Below are 18632 nucleotides of genomic sequence, written 5' to 3'. Positions count from 1 at the left end.
ATTGCCCGTTCTTACAATTTGTCTAAGTCCTGCTGCAATCACATTGCTTCTTCAGCACTGTCTACCCCTCCACCTATTTTTGTATTAGTTGCAAACTTTGTCACAAAGCCATCAATTCCATTATCTAAATCATTGACAAAAAAATGTGGAAAGTAGCAGTCCCAATACTGACCCCAGAGGAACACCTCTATTGATCGGCAGCCAACCAATAAAAGGCCACTTTTATTTCCACTCGCAGTCTCCTACCTGTCAGCCATTCCTCTGTCCATGCCAGTATCTTTCCTATAATGCCATATGATTTTATCTTGTTAAGCAGCCTCATTTGTGGCACCTTAACAAATGTCTTCTGAAAATCCAAGTAAATGACATCCACTGCCTCTTCTTTGTCCACCTTCTCGTTACTTCTTCAAAGAACACTAACAGATTTGTCAGGCAAGATTTCCCTTTATAGAAACCATGCTGATTTTATCATTTGTCTCCAAGTACTTCAAAACCTCATCTTTAGTAATAGAATCCAATGCTTTCCCAACCACTGAGGTTAGACTAACTGGCCTATAATTTCTATTCTTTTTCCTTCCTCCCTTCTTAAAGAGTGGTGTGATGTTTGCAATCTTTCAGTCCTCTGACCATGCCGGAATCAAATGATTCTTGAAAGATCATGGCCGATGTATCCATTATCTTTTCAGCAACTTCCCTCAGGACTCTGGATGATGTCCATCTGGCCCAGGTGACTTATCCACCTTAAGACCTTTGAGTTTGCCTAGCACATTGTCCTTTGTAATAGCAATGGCATTCACTCCTGCTCCCTTCCACTCACCGACCTCTGGCACTAGAGTCTTCCACAGTAAAGACAGATGCAAAGTACCCATTAAGTCCCTCTGCCCCGAGATCCCAATTCCCTCCCAGAGCCAGGTTAAGAACCAGCTGGGTCATGCCCATATCCACTCCATTGTCACCCTGCCCAGAATCAGCACTCCCTCCTCACCCCTTGGAGCACTCCCTCTCTGATTAGCTACATGGGAAGGTGATCCAGGGTTGCTTCAGTTCCCCTCATGGACCAGACACTCCTCAGCAGGGCACTTGACCTCGAATGAGGCCGCAATCTGGGAAACTTAACCCACTCTGACTCTCCCCACAAGTGACCCCTGTTCTACAGGGCTTTGCCCCTCCCCAGGGAATAGGTGCTCTGAGTGTGCAGCCTCAACTGAAAGCACGTCTGTCTCCCGACATATCTCTTCTACAGTGCGCCATTCATCAGCTTATGGTCAGGAGATGCCATCGCAGCCTAGAGCCCCTGTACAATAGGGCTTTCCTCCAGCTCTGAGGGATTATACGCTGTGCATACGACCTTTAGTGTGGATAAATCATCCTCATATTGTGGTCACTAATCTCCAGTCTCAGGGAACACATCCCTCCATCGTTTCAGGCCACAGATATGCTGAGGTACAATGACTTCCATTTCAGAGGCATTCTCAGTCTCTGGCACCACCTTCCCTCCCCCAACTTCCCAGGTTCTTGTTGGATCAGTTCCCTGATCAGTCAGGGCATCAAAGGATATAGCATGAAGGCAGATGTATGGGATTGAGTGGGATCCAAGATCAACCATGACGGATTGGTGGATCAGACTTGATGGGCTGAATGGCTTAATTCTGCTCCTCTGTTCAAAGGTTCAAAGGACCAATGTAATGTCGGAGAAATGTATACAGTAGGCATCCTGAAATGCTTTTTCTTCACAAACATCCATGAAAACAGAGAAGTGTCCCAAAGAATAAATGACAGTTAAACATAAAAACCCAGAAGTGTCCCCCCCCTCAGCTCCCCAATCCTGTGCATAAGCGGCAGTGAGCAACAATTCCCCCCCCTCCCCCCACTGGCAAGAAAAAGCAAGCATTGCACTCAAGCGTGAGCAAAGCAATAGCAAAGACACAGACTTGCAGTTACCCTAAAGACTTTGTGTGTCACACCGGCATTCGCCGTGCCACAGGTTCTCTCTCTCCCTAATAAGGGAGAAGGAGTGTCTCCATTTTCCCAGCGAGCAGGGAGACATAACAAACAGCTTACGACGTTAAAAGTCCATTACATCGCTTTTATCGAGCTCTGCATCGGAAGATCGCAAAGATCTCGTGTCTTTGGGCACACAGCAGAAGATTTTCCAACACCCCCAACAACACACGGGTCTCCTGCCAAGATACTGACCCTCGATCTGCCTGTCTCCAGAGCCCTGAGATCTTAGGCTTCCAAACACGAGCTGGACTCTCAGGCCGAGACTCTCAGGTGTGCCGAACAACAGCCAATCCTGAAACCCTGAGAATGGGTCCCATTCCCACAAAGAACCGAAGTCAGCGTGTAACCGCAGGTCAGGGTCTTCAAAAGAACCCTGAAAGGTAAAAATAAAGATATTAAAGATAGAAATGAAGCTGTTTCTGAAGATGCAAGCAAAGGACAGTTCGGTGCGATCTTAACTCCACCTCTGTCTCTGTCTTATGATCTCAGGAGCCACAGGACCCTGTGTGCTCAGTTCAACAATAACCACCCACTCCTTCTCTGGGGGAAAAGCCTTCAGATGCTTCTTCTTCATACCTTCCAAACTGCCACCTGAAACCACCCCTTACCGTCATTTGCACCGTGCCCATCCCAGGTTTCCACAGCCAATGGCACGGGGGAGGAAAAGCAGGAGTGGGGTCAACGGGGGAAGGCCCAGTGGTATCACCTTGTGCCTCCAAGGCAGAGTTAACAGCCTGACAGTTCAGGCAATTCTTCCAAATATGCCTAAGCTCTTTATAGGCATGGCACCTTGGGCGGCCTGTAGACCACAGGATGGTGTAATAATGCTCCACAAAATGTATATGACATTGTCCCTCGGCATCCCAACAGCACTCCAACCGCAAAAGCAGTTGTTGCTGAAATGAGAATAGGTGCTCATAGCCCACAGAAGTTATTTTTGATCTCACTTCGCCTAGGGAGTGCAGGTAGGGGAAGAGGGCCTTATCAGGGATATGAGGGTGAACGTCTGTGAGTATTACCATCTGCACTGGGGTCAACCTGCAGGGCCAAAAACACACTCATCGCCGACTTCAAATAGGAAATAGTCTTCCCATTCAAAACCACTGATACAACAATGCCCGTACAACCGCCAACCATGGCTTTTATGGCGACATTCCTACTTACTGAAGTGGGAATACATTGCACAGTGTTCTTTAAAGTCAGTAATTTGAACAGGTGGTCCTCCTCGTGAGCTCAAAGCCTCCACATACGACTGCCATGTCAGCTCCTCGGAGCTACAACCCAAAATTCTAACGCAGTCAAAATTCAAGAGTTTACCACCACCTCTGGGATGTTACATTGTCTACACTCAGTGGAACACCAGCAAAGAGTCAAAAGAAAGCGTTCAGAGTTGAGACAGGAGGGGGAGGGGAGGAACAAGCAGATAGGCAGGGTGAACCTCCGTATCATCCATGCCACTGTAAATGAAAGCATCTCCTGGGCCACTCCATTCTCCCACTGGCTGCTCCAAAGTGCTCTTCACTCAGTCGCCCTGAGCTAGGCACTCCAAATGGGAGGTGTTTTTCTGGCGTCACCACCAGAATAAATCCATCCTCGCTCCCAGCAAAGTTAGACTCGAAGCTTTGACAATCCACCAGCTGCACCCACCACTCAGCACCAAAGAGACATGGACCAAAAGCAGAATCCTTCCAGGAAAGGGAACTGTTCCAGACCACTGCTGAGGTTTTTCTCTACACTCTCAAAGCCTTTGGGCAGTCTCTAAAGCTGTTATTTGATGATTTTACCACAAATCTTCAATTTTAGAAGAGAGACCTCAAACAGTGTGAGCTTCTTTCAGTACTGCCTCTCCCATAGTGTGACCCTCCCTCAGTCATGCCCCTCAATAATGTGAGCCCCGGACTCTCTCTCTCTCTCTGTCTCTCTCAATCTGTCTCTCTCTCTTTCTCAATCTGTCTCTAATTGCATCTCTCTGTGTCTATCTTTCTCCGGTAGAAAATCCACTCGGAATTGGCTGGGATTAAAACGAACCTGGACGCGGTAACTGAGAAGACTGAGAAGGTACTGTCTGCACCTGAACAGCTGAGCAGTGCACCTGTGCTCCGTTCTGAGCTTGACCTCACTCTGCAGAAGATGGATCGAGTCTATAGCCTGTCCTCGGTGTACCTGGAGAAGTGAGTCGATGCTGGGTGATGTGGGTTAGACTGTATAGAGACCGCATGCACCAGGCTGGTTCTGCAATGTACAGCTGACAGATGGAGATCAGTGCAGCCTGGTCTATCGTCAGTTCTGGTCGGAACCTCACTAATGCAGAATGGGACAGACCGGATGGTGGTAGGATGCTCTTGGTGGCAGGGAAGTCAGGAATAAGAGATTAGAGAATGCTGTGGGTCATTCTGGAGTACGGCAAACCTGTTCTCCACCTTAGAAAACAGTTGAGGACACGTCATCAGTATGTTTGATTGAAGTTATTAGTCCTTTGAGCTAAAGTGGGCAATGAATATGGGGAGAGGACAGGAACAGGGTACTGAATTTGGAATATCTGCCATGAATGAGAGACAGGGCAGGGTCGAGGGGCTGAATGGACACCATAGGCTTCTACTTCTGCAGTTTCCCTAAAAGATCTACCCTCTGAGGGTGTAATCTGATTACACAATTGTGAACAAACATCCCAGTTTCAGAGGGAGTCAGCAGATCAGGCAGTATCTGAAAAGAGAATCCAGGTGAATCACCTACCCACTTCCTTCCGCAGGTCCAAGTTCCTCTAGCACTGTTTCCTACACTTGTGGACTCTGTCGGTCACTGACTTTGCATTGCATTGCAAAGTACAGAAGCTCAGAACCGGGAGATGTTGTTGACCAATGTCTTGTATATTACACATTCTACTGTTATGATCAGCCTGGTTCCATGGGGAGTGCAGCAAGGCTAGCAACCTGTTTGCCCATTGCTCAGGATCTCACAACTTCTGCCTGCAGATTGAAGACTATTGAGGTGGTCATCCGCAGTACGCAGGAGGCTGAAGAGCTGGTGAGAAAATATGAAAGGCGGCTGCGAGAGGTGAACAGTGTTCCTGCTGATACCAAGTCACTGGAGGTCCACACACATCAGCTGAAGGTAGGTTTGTGCAGTGACATTGAGAATCCTGAGACCATTTCAAAATTCATTAGAAAGAAGAGGGTAGCTATGGAAAGATTAGAGATAAGTTATGTGTGTAGCTAAGGAATATGAGAGGTTCTGAATGAAGAATGTAACTTAATAATTTACATATTCACCAGGGAGGATGTGGAGGATTCTGGACTGGACGTTGTGCATTGAACCAGAATTGATTAGGGGGCTTAAGGAAAAGGAACCCTTAGGGGAGTGATCATAATATAAGACCATAAGACATAAGAGGAGAACTAAGCCACTTGGCCCATCAAGTCTGCTTCACCATTCAGTCACAGCTGATCCTTTTCTCCCTCCAGCTCCTCGACGCCACTCCCTGGCCTTCTGCCCGTGGCCTTTGATGCTGTGTTCTATTAAGAACCTATCAAGCTCTGCCTTGAATACACCCAAAGACCTGGCATCCACAACTGCCTGTGGTAATAAATTCCACAAGTTCACCACCATCTGGCTAAAGAAATTTCTCTGCATCTGTTTTAAATGGACACCCTTCTATCCTGAGGCTGTGCTCTCTTGTCTCAGTCTGGGCCTTTAAACATTTGGAAGTTTTCAATGAGATTCCCCCCCCCCCCCCCCCATCCTTCTGAATATCAGCGAGTACAGACACAGCATTCAAACGTTCCTTCTATGAGAACACTTTCATTTCCAGAATCATCCTCATGAACCTCCTCTGAACCCTCTCCAATGCCAGCACATCAGCACATCTCTTCTAAGATGAGGAGCCCAGAACTGTTCTGAACCCTCAAGGTAATGTCTCAGCATCACATCCCTGCTCTTGTATTCTAGACTTCTTGAAATTAATGCTAACATTACATTTGCCTTCCTCACCACCACTCGACCTGCAAGTTAACCTTGTGTTCTGCACAAGGACTCTCAAGTCCCTTTGCATCTCGCATTTAGATGTAGTGTATATAGATTTCAGCAAGGCATTTGATAAAGTACCCCATGCAAAGCTTATTGAGAAAGTTAGGAGCCAGAAGTGGCTTGCCCACAGAAAGCAAAGAATAGTTGTAGATGGGTCATACCCTGCATGGAGACCAGTGGTGTGCCTCAGGGATCTGTTCTGGGACCCTTACTCTTTGTGAGTTTTACAAATGACCTGGATGAGGATGCGGAGGAATGGGTTAGTAAGTTTGCTGATGACACAAAGGTTAGAGGTGTTGTGGATAGTGTGGAGGGCTGTCAGAGATTACAGCGGGACATTGATAGGATGCAAAAATAGGCTGGGAAGTGGCAGATGGAGTTCAACCCAGATAAGTGTGAAGTGGTTCAGTTTGGTAGGTCAAATATGAAGACATAATATAATATTAACGGTAAGACTCTTGGCAGTGTGGGGGATCAGAGGGATCTTGAGGTCTGAGTCCATAGGACACTCAAAGCAGCTGTGCAGGTTGAATTTTAAAAAAACACAAAATGCTGGCAGAACTCAGCAGGCCAGACAGCATCTGTGGGAGGAGGTAATGACAAGGTTTCGTGCCGAAACCCTTCATCAGGAGTGAAGTAACATGGGATGGTCGAGGGGGGATAAGAAGTGGGGGGAGGGATAAAGTAGAGAGCTGGGAAGTGATAGGCTGGAGGGAAATGGGCTGGGGGAAGGTGGAGAATTATGGGAAATAAAAGAGAAAGAGAGGTAGGGATGGGGGGAGATTATAGTGAGGGGGGAAAAAGGAGAGAGAAAGAGAACCAGACTAAAATAATAGATAGGGATGGGGGTAAGGTGGGGGCAGGGGTATCAACCGAGGTCTGTGAGTTGGATGTTCATGCAGGCAGGTAGGAGGCTACCTAGGCGAGAGATAAGGTATTGCTCCATTGACCTGCGTGTGGCCTCATCCTGACGGTAGAGGAGGCCATGGACAGATATGTCGGAGTGGGAGTGGTCTGTGGAATTGAAGTGTGTGGGACAGACATGTCAGAGTGGGAATGGTCTGTGGAATTGAAGTGTGTGGTCACAGGGAGATCCCGCCACTGCTGGAGGACTGAGCACCAGTGTTCGGCAAAACGGTCTCCCAGTCTGCGGTGGGTCTCCCCAGTGTATAAATGGCCACATCGGGAGCACCGGATACAGTATATCACCCCAGTTGACTCGCAGGTGAAGTGGTGCCTCATCTGAAAGAACTGTCTGGGGCCTAGGATGGTGGTGAGGGAAGAAGTGTGGGGGCAGGTATAGCACTTCTTCCGTTTGCAGGGATGAGTGCCCGGAGGGAGGTTGGTGGGGAGGGATGGGGGGGATGAATGGACAAGGGAGTCGCGGAGGAAGCGATCCCTGCGGAAAGCCGAGAGTGGGGTGGAGGGGAAGATGTGGGTGGTGGTGGAATCATGTAAAAGGTGGCAGAAGTTACAGCGGATTATACGTTTGATCTGTAGGCTGGTAGGGTGAAAGGTGAGGACCAGGAGGACTCTATCCCTGGTGGGCTGGCGGGGGGATGGGGTGAGGGCAGAGGTGCGTGAAATACGGGAGATGCGATGGAGGGCAGAGTTGATGGATGAAGGGAAGACATCTCCTTTGTCCTAGAATGAAAGGCCTCATCCTGACAGCAGATGTGGCGGAAGCGGAGGAATTGACAGAAAGGGGGAAAGGGAGAAAAAATGCTAACCCAAAACGTCATCACTACCTCCTCCCATAGATGCTGTCTGGCCTGCTGAGTTCTGCCAGCGTTTTGTGTTTTATTTATTTCCAGCATCTGCAAATTCACTCATTGTACAGGTCGAATCTGTGGTTAAGAAGGCATACAGTGTATTGGCCTTCATTAATTGTTGAATTGAATTTAGGAGCTGAGAGGTAATGTTGCAGCTATTTAGGACCCTGGTCAGACCCCACTTGGAATACTGCTCAGTTCTGTTCGCTTCACTACAGGAAGGATGTGGAAGCCATAGAATGGGTGCAGAGGAGATTTACAAGGATGTTGCCTGAATTGGGGAGCATGCCTTATGAAAACAGGTTGAGTGAACTCGGCCTTTTCTCCTTGGAGCGACGGAGGATGAGCGGTGACCTGATAGAGGTGTATAAGATGATGAGAGGCATTGATCGTGTGGAAATTAATGGGGTTGTATTATAGACCACCCAATAGTCAGTGAGAATTGGAGGAGCAAATCTACAGAGAAATAGCAAACAGCTGCAGGAAACATAAAGTTGTGATAGCAGGGGATTTTAATTTTCCACATATTAATTGGGACACCCGTACTGTTAAAGGTCTAGATGGGTTAGAATTTGTAAAATGTGTTCAGGAAAGTTTTTAAAATCAATATACAGAGGTACTAACTAGAGAGGATGTAATATAACCATATAACAACTACAGCACGGAAACAGGCCATCTCAGCCCTTCTAGTCCATGCCGAACGTTTACTCTCACCTAGACCCACCTACCTGCACTCAGCCCATAACCCTCCATTCATTTCTTGTCCATATATCTATCCAATTTTACTTTAAATGACGATACCGAACCTGCCTCTACCACTTCTAGTGGGAGCTCGTTCCACACAGCAACCACTCTCTGAGTAAAGAAATTCCCCCTTGTGTTACTCCTAAACTTTTGCCCCCTAACTCTCAACTCATGTCCTCTTGTTTGAATTTCCCATACTCTCAATGGAAAAAGCCTATCCGCGTCAACTCTATTTATCCACCTCATAATTTTAAATACCTCTATCAAGTCCCCCTCAACCTTCTACGCTCCAAAGAATAAAGACCTAACTTGTTCAACCTTACTCTGTAACTTAGGTGTTGAAACCCAGGTAACATTCTAGTAAATCTTCTCTGTACTCTCTCTATTTTGTTGACATCTTTCCTATAATTCGGTGACCAGAACTGTACACAATACTCCAAATTTGGCCTTACCAATGCCTTGTACAATTTTAACATGACATCCCAACTCCTATACTCAATGCTCTGATTTATAAAGGCCAACATACCAAAAGTTTTCTTCATTATCCTATCTACATGAGATTCCACCTTCAGGGAACTATGCACCATTATTCCTAGATCACTCTGTTCTACTGCATTCTTCAATGCCCTATCACTTACCATGTATGTCCTATTCAGATTATTCCTACCAAAATGTAGCACCTCACACTTATCAGCATTAAACTCCATCTGCCATTACTCAGTCCACTCTTCTAACTGGCCTAAATCTCTCTGCAAACTTTGAAAACCTACCTCATTATCCACAACACCACCATCTTAGTATCATCTGCATACTTACAAATCCAATTTACCACCCGATCATCCAGATCATTAATGTATATGACAAGCAACATTGGACCCAGTACAGATCCCTGAGGCACACCACTAGTCACTGGCCTCCAACCTGACAAACAGTTATCCACCATTACTCTCTGGCATCTCCCACCCAGCCACTGTTGAATCCATTTTACTACTTCAATATTAAAACCTAACGACTGAACCTTCCTAACTAACCTTCCGTGCGGAACCATGTCAAAGGCCTTACTGAAGTCCATATAGACAACATCCATTGCTTTACCCTCATCAACTTTTCTCGTAACCTCTTCAAAAAATTCAATAAGATTAGTCAAACATGACCTTCCACACACAAATCCATGCTGACTGTTCCTAATCAGACCCTGTCTATCCAGATAATTATATATACCATCTCTAAGGATACTTTCCATTAATTTACCCACCACTGACATCAAACTGACAGGCCTATAATTGATAGGTTTACTCTTAGAACCCTTTTTAAACAACGGAACCATTTGAGCAATACACTAATCCTCCGGCACCATCCCCGTTTCTAATGACATTTGAAATATTTCTGTCAGAGCCCCTGCTATTTCTACACTAACTTCCCTCAAGGTCCTAGGGAACATCCTGTCAGGACCCAGAGATTTATCCACTTTTATATTCCTTAAAAGCGCCAGTACTTCCTCCTCTTTAATCGTCATAGTTTCCTAACCTCCCTGCTTGTTTCCCTTATCTTACACAATTCAATATCCTTCTCCTTAGTGAATACCGAAGAAAAATCTTTCATCATACGATAGGTTTCAATGAGGTCACCTCTCATTCTTCTGAATGCCCAGAGCCATCAAATGCTTTTTCTATGATAGGCCATTCAATCCTGGCATCATTTTCATAAACCTCCTTTGAACCCTCTCCAGTTTCAGCACATTCTTTCTAAGATAAGGGGCCCTCACCAGTGCTTTATAAAATCTCAACATTACATCCTTGCTTTTATATTCTAGTCCTTTTGAAATGAATGCTAACATTGCATTTGCCTTCCTCACCACAGAGTCAACCTGCAAATTAACCTTTAGGCATTCCTACACAAGGTCTCCCAAGTCCCTTTGACTATTTTCTCACTATTTATAAAGTGTCGACCCTTTCACTTCTTCTGCCAAAGTGCATAACCATACACTTTCCAACACTGATTTCACCTGCCATTTCTTTGCCCATTCTCCTCATCTGTCTCAGTCCTGTAGCCTCTCTACTTCCTCAAAACAACCTGCCATAAGACCATAAGACATAGGAGAAGAATTAGGCCATTCAGCCCATTGAGTTTTCGGCGCCATTCCATCATGGCTGATGCTGGATTCCACTCAACCCCATACACCTGCCTTTTTGCCATATCCTTTGATGTCCTGAATCACCAGGAAACAATCAACTTCCACCTTAAATATACCCATGGACTTTGCCTCCAACGCAGTCTGTGGCTGAGCATTCTGCAAGTTTACTACTCTCTGGCTAAAAAACAAATTCTCCTTACCTCTTTTCTAAAGTAGTGCCCTCTAGTTCCAGATACCCCCACCATAGGAAAATTCCTCTCCACATCCACCCTATTTGGTCCTATCAACATTTGGTAGATTTCATTGTTTGAGGCATTGATTACATTACTTAGAGTCATAGGGCAATTCAGCATAGATACAGGCCCCTCAGCCCACAATTCCATGCTGACCACAGCCAATAGTCCCTATTTCCTTCACCTATCCAAGCACTGCTTAACACAGAAACATAGAAAACCTACAGCACAATACAAGCCCTATCCAAAAGTCCCTTAAAAGACGCTATCGTGTCTGCCTCCACCACCATTGCTGGCAGCCCATTCCACGCACTCACCACTCTCTGAGTAAAAAACTTAACCCCTGACATCTTCTCTGTACCTACTCCCCAGCACCTTAAACCTGTGTCCTCTTGTGGCAACCATTTCAGCCCTGGGAAAAAGCCTCTGACTTTCCACACGATCAATGCCTCTCACCATCTTATAAACCTCTATCAGGTCACCTCTCATCTTCTGTCGCTCCAAGGAGAAAAGGCCAAGTTCACTCAACCTATTCTCATAAGGCTTGCTCCCCAATCCAGACAACATCCTTGTAAATCTCCTCTGCACTCTTTCTATAGTTTCCACATCCTTCCAGAACTGAACACAGTACTCCAAGTAGGGTCTGACCAGGGTCCTATATAGCAGCTTATTATACACCCCTCATTCAGTTCCTCTGGCAGTTCAATTCATTTACTCACCTCTCTTCATGAAGTTGCCCCTCAGGTACCTTTTAAATCTTTCCTTTATAACTTAAATTTATGTCCCTAGTTTTGGACTCCTGTACCCTGGGGAATAGATTATTGCCATCCATCTTGTCTATTGTTTTGTAAGGTTTTCCTACATTCCAATGAATAAAGGCCTGGCCTGGCTAACCCCTCTCAAATACTATACCAACCCCTATACTCAGTGCCCTGACTGACGGAGGCCCATGTGCTAAGTACCTTTTCCACCATCGTGACCACTTGAAACACTGCATTTGTTGAACTGTGCCCTTGTATTCCTGTGTCCCTCTGTTCCATTGCAAAGGATTGGGGGCGGGGTGGGACTGGAAGGTGAAGGATGTAGGGGATTGAATGGGAAGGGACATATGTTTAGAACATAGAAGATAGAATAGTACAGCACATTGCAGGCCCTTCGGCCCACAATATTGTGCCAACCCTCAAACCCTGCCTCCAATATAACCCCACACCTTAAATTCCTCCATATACCTGTCTAGTAGTCTCTTAAACTTCACTAGTATATCTACCTCCACCACTGACTCAGGCAGTGCATTCCACGCACCAACCACTCTCTGAGTAAAAAACCTTCCTCTAATATCCCCCTTGAACTTCCCTCCCCTTAACTTAAAGCCATGTCTTCTTGTACTGAGCAGTGGTGCCCTGGGGAAGAGGAGCTGGCTATCCACTCTATCTATTCCTCTTAATATCTTGTACACCTCTATCATGTCTCCTCTCATCCTCCTTCTCTCCAAAGAGTAAAGCCCTAGCTCCCTTAATCTCTAATCATAATGCATACTCTCTAAACCAGGCAGCATCCTGGTAAATCTCCTCTGTACCCTTTCCAATGCTTCCACATCCTTCCTATAGTGAGGCGACCAGAACTGGACACAGTACTCCAAGTGTGACCTAACCAGAGTTTTATAGAGCTGCATCATTACATCGCGACTTGTAAACTCTATCCCTCGACTTATGAAAGCTAGCACCCCATAAGCTTAGGATAGGAAGATGACGGTGAGGGTGTTACAGAACTAAGAAGAAGGGTGGAGCTGGGTAGGACTGGATGGGGAGGGGTGTGTGGGATTGGGAAGGAAAGGATCAATGTAGAACTGGATATGGGGAAGGGGTGTAGTACTGAATGGGAAGGGGGAGTGTGGGATTGGAAAGGGAAGGGGGGGGTGGAGGACTGGAAGAGGATGGTGAGAGGATGATAACACTAAGGGGAAGGGGCCTGTGTAGGACTTGATGAGGATGGGGAGGGGCTCTGTGTGTGTGGGATTGGAAATTGACAGTGAAGGGCCCAGATTCTGGTTCCAGTGCCAAGCTCAGAGGTACTTACCCATTGGGAATTTCATCCTGTTTAGGGAATGCGGACAGAGGTGGAAGGTCACCAGCCGCTCTTTGATAACCTGGAAGGTGAGCTGGGGAAAGCAAAGGCAGTGAGTGAGCAGATGATGCGCAGCCACAGTGAGCGAGATGTGGACCTGGATCGATACCGCGAATGTATACAGCAGCTCCTGGAGCACTGGAATGGGATCCAGACTCAGATTGACACCCGCTCAAGGGAGCTGGAGCAGCTCGGACGCCAGCTGACCTACTACCGCCAGGCTCATGACTGGCTGATGGACTGGATCCAGAGTGCCAAGGAACGTCAGGAGAAAATCCAGGCTGTACCCATACGGGACAGCAAAGGCCTGAAGCAGCAGCTGCAACAGGAGGAGGTAATGTGTGGGTGAGGAGTGACCAGGGTCACTAGTGGGGGTGAGGGGTGGGTGTTAACCACGGTAACTAAGAGGGACCACGGCGGTGGTATCCTCAATTACTAGGAGTGATCACTGGAGGGGTGATGAGTAACCATCATTATTGGGTTGACCAGACAATGACACTAGGAAAAGGGATTTGTTATGGGCACTGGAGGTCGGTGGACACAGGCTACTTGTTGGACTGTAATTTGGGAGACGGACTTGGAGTGTGCCTGTAGGTCCAGGAAAATACTCAGCACTGGGATCAGTACCACTCTTCTGTGTCACTGGTATTGGTTGCTTTGTGCCTTTGAGCTCTGGTAAGATAGGGCCACTTGGATGCAGCAGCCAATTCTGTGTGCAATCAAAGGTGTATTTGTTCATCCTATACATCTTTTTTTACCATCACAAGGCACTTCTGGATACTAAGAAGATCAAATTCTGCAGAACTATCCCATCAGCGAGTTGCTCAATAGTAATGATTGGACTTATACACACAGTAGTTGTGTTGTGACCTGGACTAGTTAAGTGCCGTTGTACTGAGGTAGTGTGTCATTTAACAATTTAAGTCAGGTTCACTGGTTCAAGGGGGAATCCAACAGCAGGGGAGCTGCATTAGCAAGGTTGTGGTGAGGGCTAGGACCATGCGATAGAGTCATATGTTGCAGTCATCCTGGGGAGCAGGCACCAAGGCTGTGTGGGAGAGGCCTCTCTGGGGCACGCTGCAATCCATACTAGTTTGATGACTGGCACCTCCTGTTGGTGCTGCTCTCCAGGATTTGCTTGGTGCTGTCCTCTAGTGTTCAGTCAGAGAAAGAACAACCTGGATAAGGACAACTTCCCATAAATCTACAGACATGTCACTTAGGGATTTGGGCTATATTACTTATTTCTATGTGTCTGTATTTTTCTAATATCAGAAACATATATGCTATTTGTGCTATATGTTTTGGTAATGTATTTTGAACCTTGGTCCCAGCGGAATACTGTTTCATATAGTTATATTCATAATGATTGAATGATAATTGAACTTCAGCTAATCTGGGTGTTTTGGGTTTATTAGAAAATTCTGCAGGAGGTGGAGAAAAACCGAGGGAAGGTGGAAGAGTGCGAGAAGTTTGCCAAGCAGTACATTGATGCCATCAAGGTAAGCCCTGATATCCAGGCCAGGGAGCAGAGTGGCTGCATTACCCATCCCTCACTGAGTCTCTCTCTCTCTCTCTCTCTCTCTCTCTCTCTCTCTCCCTCTCCCTCTCCCTCTCCCTCTCCCTCTCCCTCTCCCTCTCCCTCTCCCTCTCCCTCCCTCTCTCCCTCTCCCTCTCTCTCTCTCTCTCTCACACACACACACACACACACACACACACACACACACACACACACACACACACACACACACACACACACTGAAACTCACAACCTGCCTTACACACAGGCATAGGTAGATACACACACACACATACACATCATAAGACCATAAGATATAGAAGCAGAAGTAGGCCAGGCAGCCCATTGAGTCTGCTCGGCCATTCAATCATGGGCTGATCCAATTCTTCCAGTCATCCCCACTTCCCTGCCTTCTCCCCATAACCTTTGATGCCCTGGCTAGTCAAGAACCTAGCTATCTCTGTCTTAGTACACTCAATGACTTGGCCTCCACAGCCGCTCGTAGCAACAAATTCTGCAGATTTACCACGCTCTAAAGTAATTTCTCCACATCTCAGTTCTAAATGTATGTCCTGTAATTCTGAAGTCATGCCATCTTGTCCAGACTCCCCAACCATAGGAAATAACTTTGCCATATCTAACCTGTTCAGGCCTTTTAACACTTGGAATGTTTCAATGAGATCCCCCTCCCCCCCATTCTCCTGAATTCCAGGGAATACAAACCAAGTGCTGCCAGACATTCCTCATACGGTAACCCTTTCATTCCTGGAATCAATCTCATGAGTATTCTCTGAACCCACTCCAATGTCAGTATATGCTTTCTAAAATAAGGAGCCCAAAACTGCACAGAATACTCTTAAGTGTTGTGTCCCAGGTGCCTTACAGAGCCTGAACATCACATCCCTGCTCTTATATTCTATACCTCCAGAAGTGAATGTCAACATTGCATTCGCCTTCTTCTCCACCAACTCAGCCTGGAGGTTAACCTTTAGGGTATCCTGCACAAAGACACCCAAGTCTCTTTACATCTCTGCATTTTGAATTCTCTCCTCATCTAAATAATATTCTGCCCGTTTATTTCTTCCACCAAAGTGCATGACCATCTATACACTTTTCAACATTATTTTTCATTTGCCACTTCTTTGCCCATTCCCCTAAACTATCTAAGTCTCTCTGCAGGCTCTCTGTTTCCTCAACAGTACCCGCTCCTCCACCTATCTTTGTATCATCAGCAAATTTAGCCACAAATCCATTAATCCCATAATCCAAATCATTGACATACATTGTAAAAAGCAGCGGTCCCAACACCGAGCCCTGTGGAACTCCACTGGTAACCGGCAGCCAGCCAGAATAGGATCCCTTTATTCTCACTCTCTATTTTCTGCCAATCAGCCAATACTCTACCAATGCTAGTAGTTTCCTTGTAATTCCATGGGCTCTTATCTTTCTGAGCAGCCTCATGTGTGGCACCTTGTCAAAGGCCTTCTGAAAATCCAAGTACACCGTGTCTACTGCATCTCCTTTATCTACGCTGCCACTAATTTCCTCAAATGATTTCAGTAGGTTTGTCAGGCAGGATTTTCCTTTCAGGGTTCATTGGCCTATCTTGTCATGCGCCTCCAGGTAGTCCATAATCTCATTCCTAACAATCAATTCCAACAACTTCCCAACCACTGATGTCAGGCTAACAGGTCTATAGTTTCCTTTCTGCTGCCTTACACCCTTCTTAAAGAGCGGAGTAACATTTGCAATTTTCCAGTCATCTGCTACAATGTCAGAATCTATAGATTCTTGAAAGATCACTGTTAATGCCTCCACAATCTCTAGCTACTTCCTTCAGAGCCTGAGGGTGCATTCTATTGGGTCCAGGAGGTTTATCCACCCTCACACCATTAAGCTTCCTGAGCACCTTCTCAGTCATAATTTTCACTGCATGAACTTCACCTCCCTGACACTTTTGAATGTCTAGTATACTGCAGATGTGTTCCACTGTAAAGTCTGATGCAGAATATGCATTCAGTTCCTCTGCCACCTCTGTGTCTCCATTATAATATCCCCAGCATCATTTTCTTTTGGTCCTATATCTACCTTCAACCCTATTTTGCCCTTTATATACTCAAAAATTAAGTTTTTAGTATTTGCTTTGATATTAGTCATCAGCTTCCTTTCATAATTCATCTTTTCCTTCCTAATGACCTTCTTAGTTTCCTTCTGCAAGTTTTTAAAAGCTTCCCATTCCTTTATCTTCCCACTAACTTTGGCCTCCTTGTATGCCCTTTCTTTTGCTTTTATTTTGGCTGTGTCTTCACTTGTCTACCACGGTAGTGTACTTCCATTCAAAAATTTCTTCTTCTTTGGAATATTTCTGTCTTGCACTTCCCTCATTTTCTGCAGAGACTCCAGCCATTGCTGCTCTGCTGTCTTTCCTGCTCATGACCCTTTCCAGTCAACTTCGGCCAGTTCTTCTCCCATGCTATTGCAATTTCCTTTATTCCACTGAAATACTGACACATTGGAATTTAGATCCTCCTTCTCAGATTTCATAGTGACCTCGATCATGTTGTGATCACTGTTCCTAAAGGTTTCCTTAATCTTAAGCTCTCTTATCACCTCGGATCATTGCACAACAGCCAATCCCCTAGTGGGCTCAACAACAAGCTGTTCTAAAAAGCCATCCCTTAGACATTCTACAAATTCTCTCTCTTGAGATCCAGTACTGACCTGGTTTTCCCAATCCACTTTCATGTTAAAATCCCCAACGATTATCGTGACATTCCCCTTTTGACTCACCTTTTCTATCTCCTGCTGTAATTTGTAATCCACATCCCAGCTGTGGAGGTCTGTATACAACTGCCATTAGGGTCCTTTTACCCTTCCCAATTCTTAACTCAACCCAGCAGTCCTGAGCTAACTACCCTGATTATCATCTAATATACACACACATTATCTAACACGGAAATTATATATAGACTTCCAAACGGTAGCAAGGATGTGGTCTGCAAGTTACAACGAGAGATAGAAAATGCAAGTCAAAAAGGCAATGTTACTATAGTCATGGGGGATTTCAATATGCAGATAGATTGGGAAAATTAGTTTGGCACTGGATCCCAAGAGGGGGAATTTCTAAAATGCCGATCACAAGGCTTTTTAGAGCAGCTCCTGCTTGAGCCCACTCGGGGATTAGCTATTCTAGATTGGGTGTCTGCAGTGAACTGAAATTGATCAGAGCCAGGATGACTTAACTGGCTGACAAGAAAAGTCAAAGCCAAAATAAAATGTCATTTCCTTATCCCCGTAATAATCTCTCCAGCACTTTGCTCAATCATATGCACTCTCATTGACTTTTATATTGGCTTTAACTTCTCGTCAGCCACAGTTGCATCTTTTCTTTGGGATGTGTCTATCCTATACCTTCCAAATTGCTCCCAGAAACGCTAGCCTTTGCTGTTCTGCCATCACTGTGTCTGAAGGATTACTTTCTCTTAAACTCTCCAGTCAATTTAGGTTCATTGTACAACACCCAATCCAGAATAGCTGATCCCTTGCTGGGCTCAAACACAAACTCCTCTGAAAAAACATCTTGCAGGCATTTGAGATATTCCCCCTCTTGAGTTCTACCAACGACCTGATTTTCCCAATCTACCTGCATATTGAAATCCCAATTAATATCGTAACAATAGACAGTAGGTGCAGGAGCAGGCCATTCGGCCCTTCTAGCCAGCACCGCCATTCACTGTGATCATGGCTGATCATACACAATCAGTATCCCGTTCCTGCCCTCTCCCCATATCCCTTGACCTCGCTATCTATAAGAGCTCTATCTAACTCACTCTTGAAAGCATCCAGATACTTGGCCTCCACTGCCTTCTGGGGCAGAGCATTCCACACATCCACCACTCTCTGGTTTTTCCGCATCTCTGTTCTAAATGGCCTACCCCTTATTCTTAAACTGTGGCCTCTAGTTCTGGACTCACCCATCGGCGGGAACATGCTTCCTGCCTCCAGCGTGTCCAATCCCTTAATAATCTTATATGTTTCAATCAGATCCCCTCTCATCCTTCTAAATTCCAGTGTCTACA

At 45.9% G+C, this 18632-nt stretch overlaps 1 protein-coding gene across 6 annotated transcripts in view; it reads left to right on the top strand.

Annotated features, from left to right (window-relative positions):
• LOC132395227 (plectin-like) overlaps positions 1 to 18632 on the top strand; it is a 430787-nt gene that overhangs the window by 327601 nt on the left and 84554 nt on the right. For all 6 annotated transcript variants that reach the window (XM_059971513.1, XM_059971516.1, XM_059971518.1 and 3 more), the window contains 4 exons: positions 3997 to 4175; positions 4977 to 5115; positions 13012 to 13368; positions 14453 to 14536. In XM_059971513.1, the coding sequence (XP_059827496.1) occupies positions 3997 to 4175; positions 4977 to 5115; positions 13012 to 13368; positions 14453 to 14536 (759 nt within the window). The remainder of the gene's footprint in view (positions 1 to 3996; positions 4176 to 4976; positions 5116 to 13011; positions 13369 to 14452; positions 14537 to 18632) is intronic.

This window comes from Hypanus sabinus, chromosome 6 (genome assembly GCF_030144855.1).
Source record: "Hypanus sabinus isolate sHypSab1 chromosome 6, sHypSab1.hap1, whole genome shotgun sequence".
Taxonomy (NCBI): Eukaryota; Metazoa; Chordata; class Chondrichthyes; order Myliobatiformes; family Dasyatidae; genus Hypanus; species Hypanus sabinus.
The sequence above is the reverse complement of the archived record's forward strand: the minus strand, read 5'-3'. Positions and strand labels throughout refer to the sequence as shown.